This window comes from Nyctibius grandis, chromosome 1, assembly GCF_013368605.1.
Source record: "Nyctibius grandis isolate bNycGra1 chromosome 1, bNycGra1.pri, whole genome shotgun sequence".
Taxonomy (NCBI): domain Eukaryota; kingdom Metazoa; phylum Chordata; class Aves; order Nyctibiiformes; family Nyctibiidae; genus Nyctibius; species Nyctibius grandis.
Window position 1 is genome coordinate 83,548,563 of NC_090658.1, and position 27,336 is coordinate 83,575,898.

At 35.0% G+C, this 27,336-nt stretch overlaps 1 protein-coding gene across 1 annotated transcript in view; it reads right to left on the bottom strand.

Moving 5' to 3' along the window:
• GRIK2 (glutamate ionotropic receptor kainate type subunit 2) overlaps positions 1-27,336 on the bottom strand; it is a 442,707-nt gene that overhangs the window by 283,979 nt on the left and 131,392 nt on the right. The window contains exons 2-3 of the mRNA XM_068416353.1: positions 12,724-12,891; positions 8,674-8,931 (exon numbers count right to left, since the gene is read on the bottom strand). Of these exons, the coding sequence (XP_068272454.1) occupies positions 8,674-8,931; positions 12,724-12,891 (426 nt within the window). The remainder of the gene's footprint in view (positions 1-8,673; positions 8,932-12,723; positions 12,892-27,336) is intronic.

Below are 27,336 nucleotides of genomic sequence, written 5' to 3' on the forward strand. Positions count from 1 at the left end.
GCATAGTTTATTTGTTTCCTTTTGCAACACCTTTTTGTCTGCTTCTCCTAGACTAAACAAACACTCTTAGTCTTTCCTCCCAGGTCATATTTTCATAATCCTCTAATCTGAAGAACCCTCATCTTTCTTGAGATCTGCTGCAAAGAGAAATGTAATATGGTGTGATGCCTTTCTCACGCAGATTACATTGGAACTACCAGGCAATTTCTTACACGTGAAATTCCAGGTCATACATTCAAGTACAACGTTATGCTTTCTTTCTCCTAATGCCATTGTTGGCTTATCCAAAATGACCACATCTTACATTCAATAGATAATGATTAAAATACTTTAACACAAATCATATTTTCTAGAGTACTGTAACTTCTGAGTTTATCACCTTGTCTCTGTTTAACCTGCATCTGGGGCTAAACAATAACCAGCTGTTCTATCACCCAATGACCCCTCCCCATCTGAGAAAGGGAATCAGGAAAAAGAAAGGAGACCTGTGGGCTGAAATGAAAACATTAAATAAAATAAGAAAACTAATGTTAATACTAATGCTAATATAAAATACAGAGTTATACTCAGCCCGTATAGTGGTTGCCAGCTGCGCACTCCCAGCAGTGAATGCCAGATGTCAAACACTGCAAGCACCACAGCTCCAACAAAAGCGCAACGGTCACAGCAAATGGGAGAGTAGGCCTCGGGAGCAGAATGACAGGCTAGACCCTCCAGGGATGGTGACCATTGAGAAGAGCTGTCTCCAGCAAACTTCCCAATTTATAGTGAGTGTGATGTTTATGGTATGGAATACTTCCTTTGGCCAGCCTGGGTCAGCTGCCCTGGCTTTCGCTCCTCCTAGTTTAGCACCTGGCTAACTCGAAACTGCTAAAGGCCTTGATCACTATGGAAACACACTGACCTGTCAAAGGAGGAAGTTTTACATTATTTACTCTTGATAAAGCAAACTTGACAGTTACTCATCGCTTTGAGACCTTTTAAGTGTTTCAAGTGTTTACAAGTAAATAGTTTATTTTTCCAGCATTTTCCAGGAATAGAAATTCAGCTGACTGGTCTGTAAAAAAAAAAAAAAAGAAAAGAAAAAATCTCATATTACAACCTCTCTTTACCCAATTTTAAGCAGGTTCTAAGTTAGGAAAATAGTTATTAGGAATAGGTGGATGATTTAGATGTTAAGTGAATGTAAGGAACCAGGATAAATGTATTTCAAAGTTTGGACAAATATCTAAGGTGGTATAAATCTGAGCCATCTACCTTTTCCAGACTTCTAGAACTTCACCTATCATCCATGAGTTCTCAAAATGTAATTATTTACAGATCTACGACTACTTCATTTTAAATTTTTTCAAAAGTCTCTTACTCAAGTGATTTGAAAACTTAGGTCCCTTGACAACTGTTGTTGTGTCTTATTTAATTTCAGTATTATTTAAGAGATCATCAACTGGTCTGAATGTTCTTTGTTTTAGATTCCGACTAATTCTGTTGGCAGAAATTCCAATTTTAATGACATTCACTTTCTTGAATTCTATTCAGTATAACTTGCTGTTTTGCACTTCCTTAATAATAAACGATTATTTTCCATTCCCAAGCACTGATTCAATATCAGAAATATCACAAGAACATCTCATATGTGGGCATTCAGTATTTTCAGTATTAAAAAAGTCAACATACATTATAACATCTTTCTAAGAATATTGTAAGAACTGTGTCTTTCAATACTCCTTTTCCCAGTAAACAACTAGTTTGAGATACCAGTTGATATGAAAACCTTGCCTTTGGTTAGGTTTGTTAGATGATTCTAAAAAGAATGGGAAGAAAAAGCCTTGTCCGTTTAGTTTTCATGGTTTAGTGGTTTGTTTTGGATCTTGATCTACAGCAATGCAAATCACAATAACAATACTCCTTTGTACTTTTTGTAATTACACTGTTGCTCCCAGCAGATGTCTCCTACTGTATTGTGGACCAAGCACCCCAGATGATCTTTAAAAAATCTCTCCCTATTTCTGCGTATCATCTATTCTTGAACAAACTTTACCCTTCTATATCAAAATTTCAAACCTGAAATATATACTGCATGCCAGACATGTCAGTTTGTAAGTTGCTGTTATAGATCACCAAGATTGAAGTCTTCTAAACTCAGGTGAAATGCACTGTTATTGTATCAATTGTCAAATGTTCAAATACAGCATTCTCAACTCATTTCATTTCTTCTCTCTCATCTTGCTAATAGACCTTAGTTATACAGATGTGTTGATAAAGAACAGTTTTTCATATCAATTGAGATGTTGCTTAATTTATTTACAGAAAAACAGAGACAAGTAGACTTTTTCAGACCATCTCATTTTCTATCCTCCTTCTCAGTTGCCTGTCCTCCAAAGTTTCTTGAACACCTTTTCTCATCTTTATAGTGCACTATGTATATTCTTCTGAAAGAGAAATTTTCTCCCTAGCCAAGATTTACTATGAATTACTTGCCAGCTTTTTTTCCTTAATCCCTTAGCAATGTTTCCCACCTCCCATCACTAGACATCCATTTTAACCCCAAGACATTTAATTCCCCTTAGTGTAAAGTTATATTAACTGCAAAGGTGAGCATCCATTGTTATTAGAAGTACAGGGAAAAAGAAGGACGAAAAAGAAACCCACACACAACAAACCACAAGATGTGAAATATAGAATAGTTCGGTTGGAAGGGACCTATAATGTTCATCTAGTCCAACTGCCTGACCCCTTCAAGGCTGACCAAAAGTTAAAGCATGTTAAAAACATTGTCTAAATGCCTCAAACACTTATAGGCATGGGACATTGATTACCTCTCTAGGAAGCCTGTTCCAGTGCTTGGCCACTCTCTCAGTAAAGAAATGCTTCCTAATGTCAAGTCTGACCCTCCCCTGATGCAGCTTTGAGCCATTCCCATGCACCCTACCACTGGATACCAGGGAGAAGAGACCAGCACCTCCTTCTGCACTTCCCCTTCTCAGGAAGCTGTAGAGAGCAATGAGGTCGCCCCTCAGCCTCCTTTTCTCCGAACTAGCCAAACCCAGAGTTCTCATCTGCTCCTCATAGAACATCATGCCTTCCAACCTTTTCACCAGCTTTGTTGCCCTGCTCTGGACTTATTCAAGTACCTTAAAATTCTTTTAAATTATGAGGGCCAGAACTGCACACAATACTCAAAGTGAGGCCGCAACAATGCTAAATACAGTAGGAATAAGATAATGTGAATTTCAATACTGGATCCAAGAAAGAAATTTTTTTATTTACAAATCAATGTTACATGTATACTACAGTAAACATATCAACAAAATGGCATTTTTTTACTTCATTTGAATTAAAGCACAAGGTTCAATACTGAAGACCAACACAAAAAAAAATTATTTCTGAAGTAATTTTTTCCAGCTTTTATTTTGGCTTCTGTTCATAGATGCAACAGATTTTTGCTGTTTATATTCATTCACACAAGACCAAAACAAATGTTAATTAAGAAAAAAACCCAGAACCCTGTTTATATCAACTAGATCTGCATAAAGCGTTAGTTGGCAATACAAGTGCCACTATGATTTAAAGGCCCCAGCATCTAACTCTTCTTGTATTCTTTGTTTTGGAATTCTGTGAGATTCACAAACTTATTTAGAATTTACCTAGTCTGTTTTCTTTAGCACAGAGACTATAATATGTACTTGAAATTAAGTTACTCTTTTGAGACCAATTAAAACCTTTAGGACATACAGCTGATGAACATACTGCTATTTTTCTACTTTTCTTTCTTAAAGACAATTGACTGTAGCAAATCTGTAAATCTGAAAGGACTTAATTAGTATCCAGGGACAGTTTAGTGGTATTTAATTAACAAAGAGACCATAAATTACTTTAAGGAAAAAAAAAACACTAACCTACCTCTCATTACAACCTGCTAGGTTTTTTTTTTTAATGGGAAATTCTAGTTAAAAGGAATATACTTTGCCATTTGGAAAGATCACAGAAAGCAATACTTATCTTCAGAGTAGCAAGAAATGTGTTCTAGAGCCTCATTCCAGTTTTTTGTCTGTACAACAGATGGACTACATAAAAAAGAAAAGTATTTTTTTATGGGAGAAACTAAATCATAGAAGGAAGCAGAATACAGCTATTATTTAACACACAAAATGTCAGGTGCAGGAGTATTCAAACACAGATTCACAGAAAAAGGACTCACACATTTTTTCTTCCCTGGAAGAACAGACTCATCTACCTACTGTTACAATGTCTACTCCATAAAATACTACCAGGGCATAAGGCTTTATTATAATATTAAAACCTTTGCCCATTCTATGTTCATTTTTATTTCTGTTACCTTATTCCCAGTGTAAGAGACTGTGTCTCTTCTTACTGAGACAAGACAGAATTAACCTTTCTAGTTTATTCATCTACTGCATCCTATTTCTAGAGTCTTGACTCTTCCTTACTACGCTGTCTTCAACCTGATTTTGCTCTGTCCAGTGTTATTGATCATATCCCTTTAGAAGCACCTCTGTCCCTATTTCAGCATGACACAACCTCCATTTTCCCCTGTGCCAAATGATCCTGCTTTCCTCATTACAGGTTCCTGAACACATTAGGCAGGTCTGATCAGCACAAAACCCCTAAGTATTCTGAGGTCCAGACTGATGTGAGGAGCAATAGCCAGACTCCACAGGTTAATCTTCTCTGACTTAACCATTTCTGCATCATAAAGCTGGGGAGGGTTCAGGACAGGGTCTAGTTGTTACCCATAGTGCATGACAAGCAACTTCTTTATGTCTTTTCTCAAATTAGTAGCAAGGTGTACAGCTACTCCTCCACAGAGAATACAGGGAAAATACTTCAATGAGGGAGACAACCCAGTAATGGCTGTTCTTTGTGGTAATCTTTTAGATGTTGCAGATTATTGCAAAGGGAGCCTGGGATTCCAAATTTCTCTTATTTCAAACTGGGCTCTAAACGTGGACTGAATTCCTCTGTACCACCTTCATACCACACCATCTCAGGTCAAATTTGATCCAGATCAAATACAAGTGGTGGCAGTCTATTCTGTACATCTCTTCATATGGATGTTGTGAAGGCAGCTACACTAAGGTTCGAAAGGCACACAAAAACACTACGGAAGACTGCATCTACATTTATGTAGAGTGCCTTGTGTAGTGTCAGGAAAATGCTCTGCTATCTGTTATAGTCACATAACTGGCTTTCCTTTCTATACAACAGGAGCATGGGGGATTGCATACAAACAGACACAATAGTGCTGTCAAGAGCCAGCCGAAGTGTGCATTTGAAGTACCAGTCTCCAGTGCATTCATGGGAATGACACTAGAGTTAACATGGGCTTTTACTGACTGCAGAGTGTCAAATAACCACACAGCTTTTTCCCATTTGTGTTTGCTCAAGAAGACATATCCCGTACTGAAAGAATGAAGAACATGGACACAGCTGTTATTAAAATGCTTGAAGTGAGTGAGGTATCTTTCCTTTATTAAGGAAGTAAAACTTTAACAATTCCTTAGAGAATTCATAAAACTGAGCCCTAACAATTAAGATATAAAGACACTTTTAAAATTTTTTTAAAAAAATCATACTTTCCCCCAGAATGGACCTACAGTCTTCCAGGATTTAGGTATATGGGCAACTCCCCATAATTTATTTTGAGAAGAATCCAGAAATAGTTTTTGCATGTATTCTACCTTTTCTTCCTGTCTATAATAAAAGTATCATCTCCCCTTGTATCCATGTTTATAAAGTAATAATAGAAATATATAAAGTAGATTTGTCCCCCCAAAGTATTACTTTTAGCAATTAAAAAAATTATCACTGTAACTACTATACCACCACATGATTGTCTTGAACAGGCTGTACTTTTGGGAATTGTCTATTCAGATAAAGGAAACTCATACCACTAAAATTATCATAAAATAAGGCATACATTATCATCCTAAACAACTTTTCAATAAAGGAGAGTAAAACATAGGTGATTAAGAGAGAGAAAAAGGAGGAGAAATAAGAACGATAGCCATCTGACATTAAGGAATCACTGACCAAATGGAAGAAACAGATATAAATAGTGAGAAATATTTTGTCTTCATTGCCTTCATTTTAATGTATTTGAAATTAAGTCTTAAATGGCATAAGGAGTCTTACAACAGTTTCTATCTATCTATCATATTCAGCTTATATCATATTTAACTATCATATTCAGTTTCAGCTCTAGATTCACAACTGAATATTTATCTTATCCCATGGCAGGAGATAACCTCTTCCTCAGCTGAACTAGTTCCTTTCAAAATGTTGTTCTCCCCTTGCCCCTTGCCTCAAAAAACACCAGTTTGCAGTTGAGCTCTAACAAGATTTAAAGTCTACTACTTTAAGACTGACAGTTTCTTATAGGTAAGAGTTGTTCCCATATGTACTTAAGATGCAAGTGATGGTGTGGACTTCCCAGCAGTGTGTCCTGCTTTTTAAGTCTTTGAATTATCCATAAGAGATGCTACTAACAAAGAGAAACTGACAGTCTTAAAAGAAGTAGAATTTACATTTACTTACAGCAAATGCCACCAAAAAAAAAAAAAAGAGGATTACCTTTTTAAAAATTATTTCTTTTTTTGTCTCTTCAGACAGCAACAGATTTCAAGAAAAAAAAAGGATGTTGTAGCTGAGATTACTGTTTATCAGCAGGAACAATCAGTATAACAATATGAAGGGTCCAGCCACTCCAGAAAGAAATATAAATTTAAAGTGAATATTTCATGAAAAAATTCTTTATGCTTTTTAAATAAAATAAATACCTGAACCTCCTTGTTCATCAGCAAATTTACTTAAAATTTATTTTAAAAGAGCTCATGTTCTTTTTTTCTCTTAAATATTTACAGTAGTCATAGGTAGAGATCACAACGTACACAAGAAAACTTCTTCTCCTTCTTCATTCCTATTTCTACTTACATCCTGACTTCAAAACATAATTTATGAAAAGATCAGGTCTAGCACAACTGTTAACAACATATCTCTCTCAGAAAACATAGAAAGCCTATTAAACATTAAATGTTTCTTTTGGTCTTTTTTATTTTTTTGTGGGAGGGAAGAAAATTACTTGAAAATATTGAGCAAAGCAGTTTCAAAGTGTTAAAACATTATTTCTCTAACTGAAAGACCTGTTTTAAAAGATAATCTGTTTATTGTAAAAATAGTCTCCAAATGATTTAAATCAAAGTGAAATATTTCTAATTTCTGTAAACCTAAGTCTATAACTGTTTTACTGAACCATAAATTACTTTTTCAATCATTATTCAATTAAAATTTAAGGCTTTTTTCACTTCCTGTCCAATTTCAGAACAATAATTTAAAAAATATCAAAAACCATTAATAAACAAGCTACATATTTCTTGCCTTAAGTCTGTAAAGCTAAACTTGAAATCAGAAGTTTGATTGCCTGAGGCTTTTGATGACATCAGCCAACAAACTTTTGGGGAGGGAGCTTCTAAACTTGACAGCCTTGCTTTTTTTTTTAAAAGGCATGAAGAAAAAAATCAGTTATAAATAACTTTATGCACTGCCATGTCTGTTCCCTTCTCACTTTTTGATAGCTATACACACATCTTATTTGAACTTAAACAGTAAGCAGGCATTCTGTCCTGCTCTATCTGCTGTTTATCTAGCAGAGCTAGTCTTCACTATGGGTAGCCTTGAATGTAACAGATTTTTTTTTTATATATTCTTTTTTTGTTTCAGATTTAGATAGATAGCAGCATTATGTAACAAGGGTATCAACAATCTTCCATTTCACTGAACTGTGAGAAGGGTTTGAGGCCCACCATGCTCTTTTCTTGCCAATGACAGTTCAACCCACATAGAAGAAGTTAGCAACATTTCCAAGAAATTAAATATGTCTCATTTGGCTAAGTACCTTCCTTGTATCTTCCATTGCAGTCAGATTTTCCTCTTACCGAGGTCTTAGTTCTGACTGCCACTAGATAGACCTCAAATCAAACTTCAGTTTTTAATGCATTTTTCAAAGATATCACTGTCAAGGCAAAACAGAAGGGCAAAACATATTTTAAGGTGAGGTAAGGGAAAGGTAGCAAACTGGTATATTTCTGCTGGAAAGTCAGGAGTTAAAAATTAACTCATGTAACTCATCTGAAAAACAAGTCTCCAAACTTCCTTTGTTTTCAAGTCCTAGCAGCTAAAACCAGGGTTCCTCCTGCAATTCTCTCTGAAAAAGCAGATACTGAAATTCCAAACAAATTTGACATTTGTTTTCTAACTCAACTAACACCAGAGGCAGCACTAGAATTTAGGTCTTCTATTTCACTGGGCATAGCAGTGCATCTTTCAAGTTACCATATTTTTCTTCAAAATTTAAGTTTTAAATAAAATCAAAAGACATAGCTGTTAGCAACTGTTAAGACACTGCAGAAAACTCAGAGCGTGACTGATTTATTGACAGCTGTGAGCTTAAAAACACAGAATTCAGCAACTGAAGCATACTTATGAGAACACTTATGCTAATAAATCCACATTATTTGTTATACATTACTTTGCCAATAGAAATTCTTGTAATTTACTTAAGATTTCTTAAATTAAGAAATATAAATTGCGACACCGCTCTTCCCTCTCTTTGTACATGTGAATATGTCTGCACATAGTCTAACGCTTTAGCCTTACCGGTGCTGTCATCATAAACAACTGTAACTGTTTTCCACTTGAAGAACTGCACAAGGTCAAGGATGGCACGGCTGAGTGAAGAGAAATCTGGATAGAGGCTGACATAGAAGGAGTCCTTGTTGTCTGACACCTGATGCTTCCAGCGGGTCTGGATATGTGGAACACCCAAAGCGTTGCAGATGGATTGCACAGCATTAGCTGAGGAGCTATGGGATGGTCCGAAGATGGCAGCCACCCCCAGGGACAGCTGATCGCAGGCTGAAGAGGAGACAGAAGTCTGTCAATGATGAGAGGAAAGAAGGCAGTGTGCCAGAAGGTATTGCACAATTCATATTAAACAAAAAGGCACTCTGTGAAATATAACTTTGTCGCTGACAGAGCTCCCTTCTTGTGTAACACTTTCACTTACACAGATTTCAACTTCAGAATACATTTCTAAGCTTCCACTATGAACTGATAAATAGCAACACTTAACATTGAAATAACGCTCAACTACATTTAATAAATACTTCTCTGTCAGTGGAAGTCACAAATGCCAGCAACTGTGTATCTTTTAAAAAGCACTGACAAGAGAAGAGATTTATGCTCAGCTGCATCTTATATTTGGAAGAGGGTCATATGGGACAGTCTTCTAACCTCGGCTGTTTAAGTGTTAACTTCTTCCTCAACAAATCAACACTATTTCTACTGAGATCCTAATTACTCGGAAATTGTACGTGTTAAGTATATTCTAGATAAGAATCGGGCAAATTATTAATTTCATTGAAATGGACGTTTGAATTTCTGTATCTGAAAAGTAGGCATGTTGACTAGCGAAATTTAAAGGTCAACACTTTCCCCAAAAGAAAATTAAATTGCTATCTGCTAATGAAAATAATTCAGTGCCTCTTCTTACACACTGGAAGTACTCAGTTTTGCTACACCTATATTAGTAGATAATACTGGTCCTGATAGCCACTGACACGATACTGCTCCATTCAAATGGCTTAGCTCTCCTCTTTCCATTATAGGGTGGCCCTACCTATACTGTAGGTCTCTGGTCTCTATTATCTCCCACAGTACTCTCCAATAGTATCTTGTAGAATATGAGTTGGGACATGCCAAAAAGAAGGCAGAAAAATTAGTCAATACTGCAGACCAGTGTTTCAGCCCATGCCCTGTTCCTGTTTAGATCACTACCATAGATATAACCTTTATGAGCATGCAGTTCTGAAAACCAGCAGATTCATGCTATTTGGTAGAGAGGAGTAATGAAAAGTATCTCCTTAATCCAATCTAGATGTGAGTATTTGTATGAGGTTTGGTTAACCAATATTGTTACTCCACCATCAATGTTCCTGACAGCTGAGGAAACAAGCAATAGAAACATCTTGCTGCATTACTTTTCTCAGCAAGTCAAAATTAATTGTTTTATTGTGCACATCCTTTCAACATTATGAAAATATTGCTAAGTCTTTCAAGTGCATTCCAGAAACTATGCTGGCACACTTTTTTGTCATTGCAGAGCACCGGTGGTTTAAATGAACTTCTCATATACACACAGGATCTTCATTGTATTTCTCAGTGTCGGATCAGGGCCTAAATGACTAGCTTGATAAAAAAACATTTATGCTAATATTGCCCTTCCTAAGAGTAATCAACAAGCTCTATGCAAATGTCAGTAAATGGGATCACTAAAAACAGCAATAGCTACCAGATGGCTTTTCAATGGGCTTTTTTTTTTCTCGTTCTGAGATTTGAATAATGCAAAGCTTTCACACGTGATTTAATATGGCAGTGGCTCTATCAGACGCATACCAATTTTCTAGTGCATTGAGGGATTTTTTTTTTTTTTACATTTACTTTATTCTTCACTGAAACACTGTCTTGGAAATATCTTGCCTTCAGGTTGCTCTTTCATACAGTACCTTTAAAAAACCATTAATATTTCATCTATATTCCACTTCAAAATTATGTGTTACTAAGAGGTCTAAACAGGCTATTTTGGATGCACCGCTTCCCTGCTTACTAATGGACATAATCATGAACCACAAAATGAGTCAAATGCTTAAACCTCATTGTTAAAACTCTGCTTTGGAGCCATCATAATAAAATGAACCATTTTATGTTAACCTTTAGCCTTTGATTCTGAACTAAAGCACCTGTCAGCACAAATGTAGTTGGCTGTATTGTGAACTGATGAAGCAAAAAGCTATTAGCACTGGAAGATTACACAGATTTTGATACAGCCTGACCAGTTACAAATAGAGTTGCATTCTCATCCAAGATGCAAATGGGAACAATGAATATATACAATCTATTCAATATATCCAATCATCAATGGCATTTTGCCTTTCCAACTTTAGCTATTATATTATATCAAGAATTAGCAACATAATGTTTAGTGCTAGCTTGCACCTTCAAGCAAGCCCCAAGTAAGGACTAAAAGTAGTTGTATTGTCTCAGGAAAGGCTTAAAGAATTAAAGACTGCAGAACAAATTTTTCTGCTCTCTATATACTCCCTCTGGAATGGAGAGAAAGTATCCCATTAAATTTCACAGGACAGCATGTGCTGGAGTCAGAAAGCAGTTGAATATGGAAGATGAGGAGGAGAGAAAGAAGGGGCCAGAACTGAGGAGCAGCCCATTTATTCACTGTTGGTTGAGATGGAAAGGAAAGAGTAGTCTCCCTCAGAACTTGCTTTAATCCATCATCCAAAATACCAGAATAAAAACTCAAAAATACTTTGTTAAAAGTGTTGTTTGCCTTTTTCTTCTTCCACACCCTCTCCCTCTGCAAAGAAATCATCTTGCTAGGCATAAATATCTAGCCCATAATATTTTTCATAAACCAAAGCATCTTACAATGACTGAACTGTGCATATTTCTGTACAAATATGAATACTATTTTTGTACCTAACAATAACAGCCTGTATTAGAATTGTTTATTTAGCAAATAAACAGATAAAACAGGTTAGCAAGATTAACTCTGTATGTTACAGCAAAAGAGAAAAAAAATTCTCATAATTTCTAAGCTGAATTTTTTAATCAGTGTTATATTCCACTTTCAAGATGTGCTTCATGTACATTCATCCTGACACGGCAGGTTTTCCCTATGTAGCATTTCTAATGTGGCATCAAATGTTTTTATTCATCTTAGCCCTCTATAACACCAAAAATCCCTTATTGTGCAAAGCTTTCAGTCTTCAACACTTGGGAGTGGCAAGATTTAAGCTAGAAACTTGTCATAAGAAACACAGCTTGACCTCCAATTCTTTCACCCTTCTTATTTTCTTGTTAAGGATAACATTCATATGAAATTGGCTCTTCAATTTATAAAAAAAATGTTTTTGAAGAACATGTAACAGCGCAAAATTCAGTCCTACTGAGTTCTGACACCAGGCTTTGTATTGTCTCCCATAAATACCTATTGAACATATTGGGCTTTGTACAAGTCATTTATAGTTAGGAGAAAACTGCTGAACTCAGGCATTCACCTGATAGCAATATTCAGAAGCACAAACTTAATATTTAGGCTTATTTTTATGCCTTGTTGACATAAGATGCACAAAATTACAACTACTTATTCCCCTTTGAAGCCCACACCTGATTAACTATATGAGACATTCATATGCTAAAGGTATTTGTGGGGATGTACTTAAAGTGAATGAATGCTTAAAATTGAATTGGAGCCTTCTTCCAGGTTCACTAGAATTTAGGGACACTTGGTATTTTCCAGGACAAAGTCTGGAGACAGTGTTTTCTCACTCCAAAGAAGCTGGTCTCAAAAACACCCTAGTCACAAAGCTCAGAAAAAATTATTTCAGATTTTAAATATTTAAAGAAATAGCTTTTAGACAGAAGCAGTGGGAGCAAAGGTGACAATGTAACTTTCAAGCAGTTACCGTTACAGCCTTCAAGGTGTGGTCTTTAAAGCAGTTCTTTGATGTCAGCCACAAATTTGTACAGTCTCATTGCATACAGCTTTATTGGAGAGATATTTTTTCAGATAGGTAAATCAAGTGAGTATCTCAGTCGCTCGTTAAAAAAGTTAAATATGCAAAAGTTTACCTTTTTTGGATGCTTCAAAACTGTCATAGAGATTTATCTTTTGGGTGTCATATGTTAATGTGGTGTTTGGCAGAAGAGTTCTGTTTCTGTTGATTGTGTTCACAGCAAATCTGAAGGCTAATTCTTCTGCTCCCATTGGACCAGATTCCACACACTCAAAAATGCCTCCTGGTAGTGGGGGAAAGAAGAAAAAACAAACCACTAGTAAGCCAAAACGGCGTACAAGAACACCTTTAATCATCAATTTGGGAAAAGATTCATCAGCCTGAAATATTTAACTTAATAAACCTGATACAGTGCAACTCATGAAATTATGTCATGATTTTGGTGAGGTTTGGGGCAAACTATAAATAAATCAGCAACAAATCAAACTTACTTTAAAGAAAACCTGTTTGTTTTTTTTTCCATACAACATTCATTTTACTATTATGAATAAAAAGAGTATGGCAATATAAACTAACCACACTATTTAGAAGCAAAATAGGAGAGGGATGAAGAATATGTAATTATTATTTTACACAGTACTTGAAATGATTACATTTACCCCTTCCAGATCAACCAGCAGGTGCTGGTTGTGTGTGTGTGTGTGGCGGGGGAAGGGAGATTTCCGGATTCTTGTTTTCTGCTCTTCTAGAACTCGAGAGTTCACTGGAAATGCACCATATAAAGGAGCATGCAACTGAGATGCCACAAATTGCCTCCAAAAATGAAGATGCATAGATATTTAGATATTTTAGCATGACTGTGTGCCCGAACTGATAAATATGTCTAGAATTCAAATATTCGAACTATGTCTAGGGTTCAAATGTTGCTCTTTTGCACTGAGCCGCACGTACATGCTAACCTCATTCTCAGCAAATACAGGAATCTAAGCAACCATACCCTGCATAAGCTCTATCATGCAATCAAAGCATTCTCAAACAAAGCATACTGCCACAGTAGGCCAAGCCTCAAATGATAGGCAATTTCTAGAGAGCTTCTGAGACAGCCTTAATCTTAAATGAAGCAAATAAGTTTGTGTAATGGTATTGTGCTTCAGCTATTCTTTTCTCGTTAATGAGATATCATTGCCCATGAAATGTAAATTTATACATACTTTGGGGTAACATCATTTATTCCTGGGTCTGGAAAGGCCAAGGATACAGTGAAAATAAAAGTAATTTAAAGATACGTCCTTACTATGGTAACATGGAATGCCTCAGAAAAACAATCAGCATCCATATGGTCTCTTCAGTCCTCATGCTAATAGCATCTGTCAATACTAATGGACAGCCAATGGCCATCATCTGAGGATCACTAACTACAAGCCAGGCATTGTATCTGTGCAACAAACATTGTTCTTTCTCTTTCTCCTAGCTGTGCTTATTCATTTCCAAAGTAATGTTGCTACTTGGCTTTGTATTGTCTAAAAAATTTATTCAACATTCCACCACTTTCTCAGCAAGAAGCTCTCAGAATCTGAATGTACAAGAACTGAGTCAGATTGAACGTTGCAAACTACAATCAGTTTGCAAACAGTCTTGCTGAGCAGCCAAGTAGACAAACCATTTCTAAAGCAAAAAGAATGTATATTTAGTTATCAACTCTTTCCCTTTCTGATACTATTAAATATGAAAAGGCTTTTCAGTATTGCAAACCTCTTGCCTCTTCCAACCTGTTTCTCACTACAGGATGGAGGTGTTAACTTTTTTCCTGCAGATGAGCCCTTAAATTCCTGGGGAAAGCCCTAGGGGCAGATGTTCAAATAATATTAATTTAAAAACACAAGCACTAACCACCGAGATGAGAAGTGACTAATAATTATTTAAACATTAGTCATTTAAAACTGAGAATGAAGCACTGATGGGAAAGGCAGACACTTAAGAAAAATTTAGATACCTAGGGAAACGATCCAAAGTGATTGAGCATAGAATGTGTATATAATCAGTAACCAACATTAACAATACTTCAGAAGATAAAGCAGAAGAAACTTGGATAACATTCAGGTAAATATAGGCTGAGCACACTTTAAAACTGAAAAAAAATGACCATATTTGCACAATAATGCAATGTTAACATGAAAGGCAACCTACTGCTTTTGAAACTAACAAAGTGCTCTGTTCAGGTAAAACATAGTCTGATAAACAAGATTTTGTGCTGCTTAAGATTTACGGCATCTAAAAATTATATCAAACTGTGACATACAGGAGGATCCTATTTTGATTTGGGGAAAATATTTAAAAATTGTTGCAGGAAGATAAAAATTAGTGAATAAAAGATAAGTATAGATATTAAGAGACAAGAAAAATAAAAATATATTTCCATTAACATAATGAAAATTAAGGTAGATCTTATAAGCTTTCCTAAAGCATCTGGAAAGCAGTTATACAAATGTATTTGAATAAACCAGTATCAAACAGTTATTTAAAAAAAAGATTATATCTTAAGTTATAATGGATTCGTAAAGAGAAATAAACATTAAAATATCTCTTTCTTCTCCCTGAAGTTTTTACATTAGAAGATTTGTTCTTTAACTTCAATGTGTCCGAAGCTCATTACAATATTCCTTCTTTATTCCTGTATTTTTCATTCTGCTCATGTTTAATTTCTTGAGATAGGGAATTCCTTGTCAAAGATGCAGCCACTACTCTCAGCATAAGATAAAATAAAAATAAAAATGGATTTTGACCTCTCATATCTTGTAATTCCTAATGGTAGCGACAGTCCATCACATAGTAAGATAATTTTATGAAGATGACAAAGTCTTTATCTCCTGTGAGCGGCAACAACGTGTAATTTCCCACATGCACCATTCGGTGGTTTCTTCCCCCACTCACACATTCTCTGTCCCTGTGATAAATGTATCCCTTGCAAACCTGGCAGCATATGGTCTGTCTGCCTCAGGATAAATTTCCATTCCTAAGGAAAACAGAGGTAGAATAACCTGTTTCTGTTGTCCTATGATTAGGATATTTTGCTGGGGGAAAGGAAAACATAGCTTCTGATTCCTGCTCCTGAATATTTTCACATTTTACAATAGACAGACACTGAACTGAAAATAAAAACCCTAAAGGAATATAGATTAGGTCATATATTTGTGGTTTCCTAGCTGTTTTCTGACCTGTAGGATGCCAGACTTTCACTAGGCGCCTTCCATTTCAGGTTTATGCTACTTCTGTATCTGTCTACTCAAGCAGCAGGGGAGGAACACCCTATAAATAAATATTTTGGATGCTGACAGGTGTAGGTTCATCTTAACCTTCACATTAAGAAGAAACTCAAATCAACAGGTTCTCAAAGTGCACTATGTCCTACTAATATTCAAAATGGCTGAAAATGCCAAGCTCCTCTGTAATGAATAAACTGCTGGCTTTGGCCAACCTAATACTGCACACAGGGTGTTACCATTCTTTAACTGAACATCTAAGAAGTTCAAATGGAACATCTAAGCAATTTAAATCGAACTCACACACTAAGCAGAGCAGGAGCTTAGGCAGACATGTCTGTGTTTTCCATATCAGAATATAGTCACAAAACAGCTCCTTATTCTCCAGATGAGAGCCCTTTTAATTGTGTGTGGAAGTCTATGCTTCAGATATTTTCAGGATGCTCAGCAAAGGCACATAAATGAGTTCAGACATTGACAGGAATGGGAAGTTTTAAAGGGTGCTTTCTCCATTGCTGCATAAGATGGAAGTAGAAACTTATTTGATACCTTTAAACTGCCTTGGCCTTACTGTTATGTCCCTATATTTGTTACTGAATATGTAAACAACAGCAAGAAGAGACTTTGAGTATTTTTAAGGAAAATGTTGTGTAATCCCACTGGCTTAATACTGGTGGACAAGCCACAAATTATACTGCGTAGTTTTTTTATAAAATGGAAAGGAAAATAATAAAAAGGATTGGCTTTCCACTTCAGGTATACTCAATCATAAATGGATAGTGGTTTCCAGAAGCTGTTATAGCATACTGAGTCATGTTGTTCCCTCCCAAGCAGGCTGTTCTTTGCTGCTGTTGTACTTTGTGTTCAGGATAGCCTTATTAATAATAAAATTGAGGAATGCACTGCATGCTCTCAGGTAGCAGACAGAATTATGAGTCATAAATCTTGCCATTGGATATGTGGACAAGTAGTCAAGCCAATGCCTATCTCTGTCTAACAGCTTGAAAAATGCAGGCGTTGGTGTTTGTCTTATTTTTCACACAGCTTATAGACCCGTAATAGGCAGAAACATCAGTTCTCATATACAATCAGCAGCACATCCTAGAGGAAATGGCTGAATTTTCACTGCTACCTCAAAACAGAGACAGAAAACTTAAAAATAGTAAAATGTGTATTTAATGCTTAGCTTGCTTTAATGGTCTCGTACATGACTTCTTCATTTACAATGTCAGTAATATAGCAGTTCATCTCTGCCCTATAACATTAACACTAAGGATATGGCATCAGTAGCTACAGTTCAATCTGTAGCTCATGAAGTTTCATTGACTGTGTACAGTAGGTAAGTGCTGTATAGCTGAACACTTCAAGTTCTTACTGTCATGATAACCACTTAGCAAAAGCTCACTAGATTTTAGCAGTGATCAACACCGCAGTAATGATGAATATTTAAGACAGGCCAGTCCAAGCCAGATATGCAAGAGAAATTGTAAAACAATGTTTAAATACTGTATCTTCTGCAGTGACATTCAGGATCATTCAAATCATCTATTAATCTTGATATACTGGAACTGCTTTTACTGAATCTGAAATCTACCAAGTTTTTTCATCACAGTTGTCACTATTGAAAAAACATTTATATGACCAAGTTCTTTTACCATAACCAATACGAAAAATTCAGTCATCAGTGTAATACTGATGCAGTAACGGTTTCTTCAGAAACAGAAACCACAGGAAAAAAATGATAGTAATATTTTATCAAAAAGGACAATATGTAGTGCCTAAAGTAGTATGAGTAATGTAGATGTCCTTATTATTTTCCAAAGAAAAAGAAAATCTGAAATAGTTTTTAAAACAATAATACAAGTAAAAAAAAAAAAAGTCCAAATGAAAAAGTCTGCATTTTCCACCAAAAAGAAAGCTGAAGAATTGCCATCTGCAGTTCACAAGCCATCTTGATTTTCTCCAATTTTCAAATCATTTTCTCAAACACAAAATCCAGAGAAAAAAATTAAGTCAGCTTTCTACACACCTTGGAAAAAATTACCAAAAATTATTGATCCTGCTCTTAACTACCTAATTTCACAAATAATAGGATAACCCTTTGAATGATTCAGCTTTCCATTTCTATTCCACAAAAGGGTCATATGTATTTTTCTCCTCATAAACATTCCACTCTGAGGATCACTGTCTTGTGTGTTCTGCATTATCATCTCCATGTATTAACTGATAAAAGCCAGCAGAAACTGCAAAAGTGTTTAACTATACAAAACCACTAGATGAATACAAGTGTCAGAACAAGTTTTTCATAAATCTCTCCTCCTGTTACATACGGAGAACCTTTGAAACAGACACATGACATAAGACCTGAGCTACTGTTACCTAATTGAAGTAATCCACCTTCAAGCAAGCTTTAAAAGTGTCTGAGTAGAACTGCAAACAAGCAAAATAGCAAACCTGGCTGATAATAAATCAAAGAATTTCTCCTTTGTTTCTAGTACAGTCCCAAGTTTGTTTCAGTAGAAATGAATGCTATTCAATTACAGTAGCCATAGGCTAATTTTACAATTTGTGCCCTCGGAAAAATTAAACCTTTGAATATATAACAGAATATATAACATCACAATCTGACAAATAACTTGAAATTAAGCTTACAGACTACTTTAAATTACCGAATCTAAAATAACACTTTTTTAGTATCACTGCAAGTATACCAACTAGATGATACACAGAATTAAAACTTCTGTGGTTTGGCAGTATCAGGAATCTACCAAATTAATTTTCAAATGTGAAATCATGACAGAAAAATTTAAACACAAACTCATTCTAATATAGCATTGTTGACATTAACAAAGTTATGGAAACAGTAACGTTAATCATAAATTCAATTTTAACTGTGATTTCTTCATATGAAGATGTAAGATGAAGTTTCTTTTTTTTTCTAATATCAAAACAACTTGACAAAGATATCTCTCACACACACTAGTTATTAATAGCTATAATTTTTTATATTATAGCCATATTATCATTGTCATGCACCAATCTGCACAAATTTACCAACAGCTATGAAGGTCTTTATTAATACATTATAAAAAGTAACATCAGTCACATTGTGGCATGAGCATAATTTTTTTAATGATACAGTAACTTTTAAAATATAATAATGTAAACCCATATCTTAAGTAACATTAAAAAGATGACTGACAGCCTGGAAAAAATTTGTTTTTAAAAGCAATTTGTCTTGCTCAGTAACATTTCTTCCCATCATTCCCATTCTTCCCATCATATTACTTTAAAAACATACAAATATGTTTAAATTATACTAATAAATTTATAAGAAGTTATATAGGAATTAAATTATTTTATTTCTTCTTCCTCACCTCAGATCAATGCTTTGAATATAAGATAACTATGGTGCATCTAATCCTGATGTGACAAATAGAAATCTCTTATTCTGATTGATTATTTTACATTCAGAAAACATGAACTCTCAGACAGTCTTTGTTTTATTAACCTGGAAAAGTGGAAGAAAGGAATAACTAGTATCTGTGAACAAGGTATCTGTGATAAACATCTTCTCTAAAAAGTGTTCCAAGAGAGAATCAAACAAGTCTATCAGGCTAGGATCCCTCGACGTACAAAGATGAAACAGAGAAATGCGTAAACTTCACAGAAGTCAGATGGCTTTTAACTGGTAGAAGCTCAAAGCACACTTACATGGAAAGACACCTACAATGAAATATACTGCTTGTAATTCTACGGTTATTAAATTTTTCAAATAAATAACATGTTAAAGTGCTTGCCTATAAAGCAGAAAACAGATTCCATTACATACTGAACTCTAAGCCCACATCTTTCACTGTTCAGAGCAATGCCCTAACCAGCAGGCAATATACTGACGTATAATAGTTTTCAATATTGATTGAAGATGGGCTACCATATAGACAGGATTTTTTAGTCTGCAAGATCCAGAAAACAAGAGCAAGCCTGTAGTTATCATATACCTCTACATACCTCTGCTAGGTATGAAATAGGAGCCAGCCCACGATTTCTAGATCATTTGCTTCTTATCCAATCTATTTCTTGTAGAAAATGCTTAAATAGAAGAGAAAGTCAGGGTCAGGACTCAGGTTTTCTTCCTGAGTAATCTACAGTCCCAGCCTGTAGCTTCCAACTTGCTTTCTTTTTTAATCCTATGCTTCCTTCCACAATACTCCTGCACCTTACCAGACTGGTGTTATACTGTCAGGTCACCTTCTGATTCCTCTTTCTGGTCAAGTAATTCCTAATGCATCTTCAGCATCAAATATCAATCACAAAAGACTAAAACTCAGATCCTGCAAAAGGATATACAAAAAAATGCCTGACCTGAGTTCCGCTGAATGCTATGATCCCTGCTAAAGTGAAATTTGAGCATCTGGATCCCTGAGCATAATCTTTTCCAGAAGTAAAATGTATAAATGATTATCACCAGCTTCAGGATGATTTTTTATTTTTAATGCTTAATATTTAAATGTTCAGGAGTTTTGAGAGATATAAGTCATTTAAGCAAGTTCAAAAACTGCATTTTCATATTTTTCTTCCTTCTTTCAAGATTTTCACAGATGGAATCTTTCAGTAACCCAAAACAATTCTTATGAAGTGTATTATCTAATTTAAGAGAGGGGAGAAGAAAAAAGACATACCTAGGATTAAAATATATATATACACATACGTAACAGAAGAGATGCATACTACCAAATATCATTCCATCTATGGTATGAACTGTATGTACTTTCCACTGTGCACAGAATAATCCCTTTCATAAATGGATTTCATTTTGTAATAGTTCTTAATAGACATTCTTTGGGTTAATGAAATAGTGTTTAGAATTCTATTGTGGAGAAAGGTGCTACGACTGTTTTTTAAAGGACCCTTATTGCTATTATTTAGTGAAATACTTTTTCTTTCCACAGACATTTCAGACAAAAAGGAGAATTGAGGTATTTTTGCTGTGCGTAGGCAAAGCAACCTCCAAAGAATCCATAAAAATTTTGTTTCTTAATGGAAAAAACAGAGAACTCTATAAGTGCTTATCCGTGATCCCTGAATAAGCAGAGGCAAGAACTGGTAAATCCATGTGTTCAGAGGGGCGTAGAAGCAGTGTGGTTTTGCTTTCTAAAGACTGTATACATGAGATACGAAATAAAGGGGTTTTGTCCTGCATATGGCACTGTAAAGTGAGGAAAAAAAAAAGTTTTTCAATAATTCTTATATTTCAGGAATATATTTTCAAATTTTAGTTTGCTACATCGTGGTTTACATTACTTCATGGTAATGCATTACTGCTTCCTAACACTGCCATGTTACAGTGCATTAACTGGAACAGTTTGTTGTTTCCATTTTGTCCTTAAAGCTATTAAAAATAGATTTTTTTCAGTACTGCTTGGAGCATTTAAACACCTTTCAAATTGTTTCCTGACTGTATTACAATTAAACAGTTTGAAATCACTGCTACAGAAATGTTGTGAAATAGAGGGAAAGCTACAATAGTCATAAAAGAATTAAAAAATAAACTTCAAAATCAGAATAACAGAAAAGTTTTAAATGTGACAAACACTTTTTGCTGTTACATTTAATGATGTTTCACTTCAGTACTCAAATGTTCTGTTTCCAAAAATGTTTGAATTAGAGAGTTGCTTAGAAATTAAGTCATTATCTTTTCATCTTAGTAACAATCTCACTAAAATCACTTTTGCCAAAAGTATTGCTACCCTGTCTGAAAGATGGTATGTGCTGCTATGGGATTATGGTTTAAATACTTACAAGTAATTTTTGGAAGACTAAGATGGGTTATGGAATATTATTTGGAAAAGTCTTGACTATTCCTGTCCCTAATGAACTAGCTGCTTGGATTGTACAGAAATGGTATTTCTGTATTCTCTCAATGATTCCCTTTTTTGAGTCTTCAGCCGTGGGAGAAAAAAAGAATAAAGTGATGTACCATGAGTTCGGAAACAATCAAGTACTATGAGCAAACAAGTAAGTAAGTATTAGGTGCTGATGACAAAAATTCCAAGGAGCAAGAAAGAGATGGATCTGTAGTGAGATTATTAAGTGTTAATGTGGATAAAAGAGGAAGTTAAAGCCAAAAAAGCTTATCTTCGATAGCAGAGATGTTAGGTGCATATGCTGCTAGACTATGCAAATTTATTTTTCAAGTTTTAAAAATACATTGGTTCAGATTCCTTGAACTCACCTATTTCATAAGTTACACCAATAATGAAACATACTACATTTTGTAATGTGACCTAAGATAAATTATGCATCTCAGTATAACTTATACAAACAAGATATTAGATGAAGAAATTAAGACATCTCTCTCCAAAGAAATGAAAGGAATGTACTATATCAATTCCATAAGTAACAAGAAATATAATTATAAATTTAAAGCTTCTTGAAAGATTTTGCATGCTGTTTCTCTTCTAAATATTACACAAAAGATGCACAAATTTTGCCACAGGTTCACATTTCTAAAGTCATTCAATTAATATGATAAATACCAATAAAAAACATGTTCATGCATATGAAAGTTGAATGTTTCAGAAACTGATAATTTATGGCAGATTCATGTGGAGAACAGATTCTAGGGGGATCTTGAAGTAAACAAGCAAAAATATTTAATGAGGCACAAGAGGGTCTGTTTCGGTATGATACATATCAGAGATACTGATTCACTTCTCCGGTGATAAACCAGCAGTGTTTAATTTGCAACGTGCAGAAATATTATCGGAGGGGCTGGGGGAAAGTGTCATACAGAAGCAGTAGGCAAAAACATTTGTTCTGAAGCACAGAGATATTGAATACTTTACACTCCTCTCTCATTTGCAGTACATTTGACTGTAATTTGTTTTTCTTAATAATTACCCTATTATCTTTTCCATGAGAGGGAAGGTATTTATATTCCTAATGACTGAAATGTGATCTAGATGTGCAAATGATACTTCTACAATATATCCTTTCACTCTGTTTCCACCTATATCCCAGCATTCTGCACTAGTTGTATCCAGAGTTTGGGTTTAGATTGATCATCAATTATATGCAGATATTTTGTTTTATTAAGAGTCTAAATGCAAAGAAGCTATTAGTTAATATGATAATTATGCTCTAAAAAGTTGTTCACTAATTTGATAATTACGTTTTAATTACTGAATTAGAAGCCTCTTGGGAAAAATTGAAAAGTTTTTTTGGCAGGAAAGCGGGAGTTATGCATCCTACCTTATCTGAACCCTATATATGAATTAAATATTAACTGTTATCATGTATAAAGCAACTCTTCCTTTTTATTCTCTCTTCTATATATCTTTCTAGTATGTGGCCAAACTCTTCCAGACAGATACATCTTTAACCAGAGTACTGTCTTATCTAGTATGACCACAGTATTAGCTTTACTTTTTTATTTACAAGGATATACTTTTTTTAAAAGTCTGAAATGCTTTAAACTACGTTGTCCACAGTGAAGACTCATATTTGTAACAACAGAAGATTAGATAGTAAAAATACTCCATGTTTTTCTTCTAATTTACATGGTTTAATAAGAAATTATTTTTTCATCCAGTATGATCAGTTTCTCCCCATGCTGAGGCTTTTTTTTTTTTTTAACTCCTCCACGGAGGAGACAATTTTTTCAAAAGGAAAAAGATATTCCATGAATCATAAGCATCATATAAAATGTTTTCTCAAGGAATCTATATCTTACAACTGGATTTTTCAGTGTCTAACAAAAATAGTATCTTCACTGAAGGCCATTCTGCTTTAGGCATATGAATAGGCTACCTAGTCACCTTTTTCACAAAACTTACCTCTGCAACCTGTTTTCAGGTATTCAAGCAAGGAAGCATACTTAGTAAGGAGGTAGGATATTGACAGAATCATTCCAACTATTTCCGTTACGAAAAGAGTCTAAACATCAGCAACGAAATGGGGAAAAAAAGGTTTAAAACAGCAATCATCTGGAAGATAAATTCTGCAATAGTATATAACGTGGAAACTCTACTTTCATGCCAATATCTTGCAAATTGCACATAGTTTTAATACCCTGTGAGGAAGGGGGGACAGGGAGGGAATGACTGAAGCTGAAGATTAAGACATCTATGTTTAAAAGCCCATAGGTGTGTTAGGAGTGCAAGTTCCCATTGTATTCAATGGATCTTGGAGAACGGTTTAGTTCACCTGAGCACAGTGATCTAGGACTCAAGGCATATGTCCACATATGGGCTACCTGACAGTGCTGAAGCTGCCCCTCCTGGCCTCCGGTACAGTAAAGGAATGCATCTTTCCCAGGTCTCATGTCTTATCTACACAGATAGCTCTGAAACACAAATAGATCTCAAATTTTATCAGTCCTTTTGCAGCTTGCCTGTTTCGTCTGCTAACTTCTGTTGACTAAAAGGGGAGTTTAGGTACTTGGCACACATGTGTATCTGAACCTTGAACCAAATCCTGCTCATTTCAAAATTATATAATAGATCTGCAGAAGGTAAAGAGAAAGGCAACAACGTATATAATGAATTTCACATAAGGAGTGAATGAGAAAGGATAATTCAGCCTGGAAAATGGACAGCTTGGAGTAAGATAGAGTTCTGCAAAAACATATATGTCATGCAAATGGTGGGTACAATTTTCTTATTCACTGTTTCTTCACATACAAGAACTAGATGGCCTTACCTGATGCTAGTTGTAAAGTATTAAGTGCTAATTTTCACGTTTTGCAGAGGTATGACTTAGGGAAACCAAACAAGAAAGAGATTTCAGTGTAGTAGACAGTGGATACAGGTCACCATCTCCCTAAGGTGGCTTAAAATCCAGTAACATTACAAGACAAAATAGGTCTTCTTTCTGGAGCCAGGGAATTTTGCCTCCTCCTGATGCTGTCAAGCTGTGATATTTGCAGTAGACAACTTTCTGTAATACAGGCTCATCTAACAGGTGGTTTGTATGCTGAGAGAGTACATCTTTGAAACTGCTATCTGAATTTTTTCCATTTCATGTTTATTGTGGAGACATCTATTTATTCACCAGAAGTAGTAATTTATCTACAAAACTTAAAATTTTTCTAGCACAGCTGACAGATAAAAGTCCTAATAAATTTACTTTTAGTGACATAAAATAGGATTGAAGTATGTTATTAAAATTTAGAAAACAGAATGGTCAAAGGCAATTATATTTAATATTTTGTGGTGTCAAAACACAGCTACATTTTTTCCAGTTTCTAGACCTCTGACATTTCTTCTATATCAAAGAGAAATGTGATTGACCTTCATCTTTTTTTTTCTATTTAGGCCTTTATATTAGTACAAGTTTTGCTGTGTTGAAGCACTATCTTTTTAAGAAATCATTTTTGTATTTGAACAGAACAACAGATTATTTGAGGTTATATGATCAGATTTCAGTTTAGGAACAGAAGTGATCAAAGCCTCATTATTAAAACAATTTTACGGTGTAAGGATTCAGTAGTATTTAAGACCAAAAACCACGAGCTTTTTGAATACTTAAGTCTTGTGCAACAGTTGGTCATCTGACTCTCATTCAGAACTTACACTGACCTCAGAAAACAAGACTTTGTTACCTTCACACTTTTGTGTGGCAAGGAGTATCTGTAATTTAGTGTAGATACTGAATGACCATTTATTATCTTTAAAATATAGAAAAAGCTAAATGAACATTTTTGAAGACTCACATCTTTCACTAGCAAAGCCTCAGTGACAATTCTGAGCTAGAGGGTTAGTTATGTTGTGCTGGTTTCATTGATTTTTATTGTTCTTGTTTGTTTTGCTTTTATCTTGGGCTCATCAGCCCAGCAATTTAAGGTTATTTGCAGTCACAGTTAATACTGTAACATTTAGTTGTAAAAAGGAATTTTGGGGAGACACAAAGCAAGATCAGTTGCCTGAAAACAGGCGTTCACTGCCTTTTCAGACTGCCTGAGACTCTCTTAGCTTGCAATCTGTAGAGGCTGGCAGACATGGGAAAGGACTCATCGGACTTGCAAGCACTTCTGTAACTGTGGCTGGAGGCAATATGTCTCATAGCACCCACATTATGGCAACTGAATCACATTCACTGGGTTGGATTCAATTTCACCTACTCTAAGTTTTCTATAAGGTGGATGTTCCTTCTGAGTTGGTTATTGTAAGCAGCCTTTATAGCCTTCCTTAAGATGAGGTTAGTTGTATCCTGGAAGTACTATTTTAAAAAGGTCAGATTTCCCCACTGTTCCTTGTTGAACACACAAATCCAACACTCCTAAATACTCTTGCATAATCCTCAATTATTTCCTGCAGGTGAACCTCATTAACTGTTTTTCCCTAGAGAAAAATTAAAAACTTATTTCAGCAGCCCTTCTGAAGATGATACACAAAACAGACACGTACAAAGTAGTATTAGCCAGTTTCAGGAACACTGACCTGCATACATAAAAACTATGCAGGTGATACAGAATACACATGTGTACAAAATTCATCCTACTAGAAGACTGTTAGGTTAGCATGACAGTTTCCACTATAGTAAAAAAGAGAGACACACACAGAGACTGAGTCAAAAAGGGAGATACACGCACATGAGCTGGTAACAATATAAAGGTCCTAAAGCAAGAGCTTTCTGACACAGTATACTTGTATATTCATAATTAATTTCATATTTACACTCCAGTGTGTTTATTTCTTATTCTTTACCAGTTGCCCTTTGTTATCATGTTGCTATTTAACAAAGATAAATATTTATTCTGATGTTACAGAATACCGTTTTAGTTGTTATTGTTGTTTAATTATTTACTGTTAACTGCACTTTGAAACAGACAGCTGTCATAAAACATCTTTTGTCTTTTATGAGGGTCCTTCCTTATAGACGTTTTCCCCCTATAATCAAAAATGAAAGACTCCACGCAGTGATTTTCCCATGAATAGCGTGTTATAAAATGCGCTTACAAATTATAGCTTTTTGTACCCAGTAAGGAGCGGGGATTTCTTTAGAACTGACACAGACAGAAGCATATCACTACAGCAAAAAAAAAAAAAGCAGGATTAAGTTGTCATACATATAAAGATATAATGTAAATTAGATTTAAATGACATTGTCTTAAATTATTAGCCTGTCATTGTTAGTGACCACTTTTGAAAAAAACAGGTTTTCTAGCCTTTCATATTGATTTATGTAAACCACTAACCTCAGTGTCTTTATAATTCGATTCAAATCTGTAATGAGTCAGACCTGTGGAAAGGCCTGTTCAGAATGAACAGTGACAACTTAGCTGAAATGCTACTCATGCCATGGAAACAATGAATTGTGACACTTTTGTCTTTTACATCTGGCAACAGGTTTACTGGGAAAGAAAGTAAGAGTCATTTATTCTGTTTTTCAGAAAGGTGGCAGCACAGATAGGAGAATTAAATATTTACTTTGAGGGACTGCAAAATATTTCTTTGCCTTTTTCA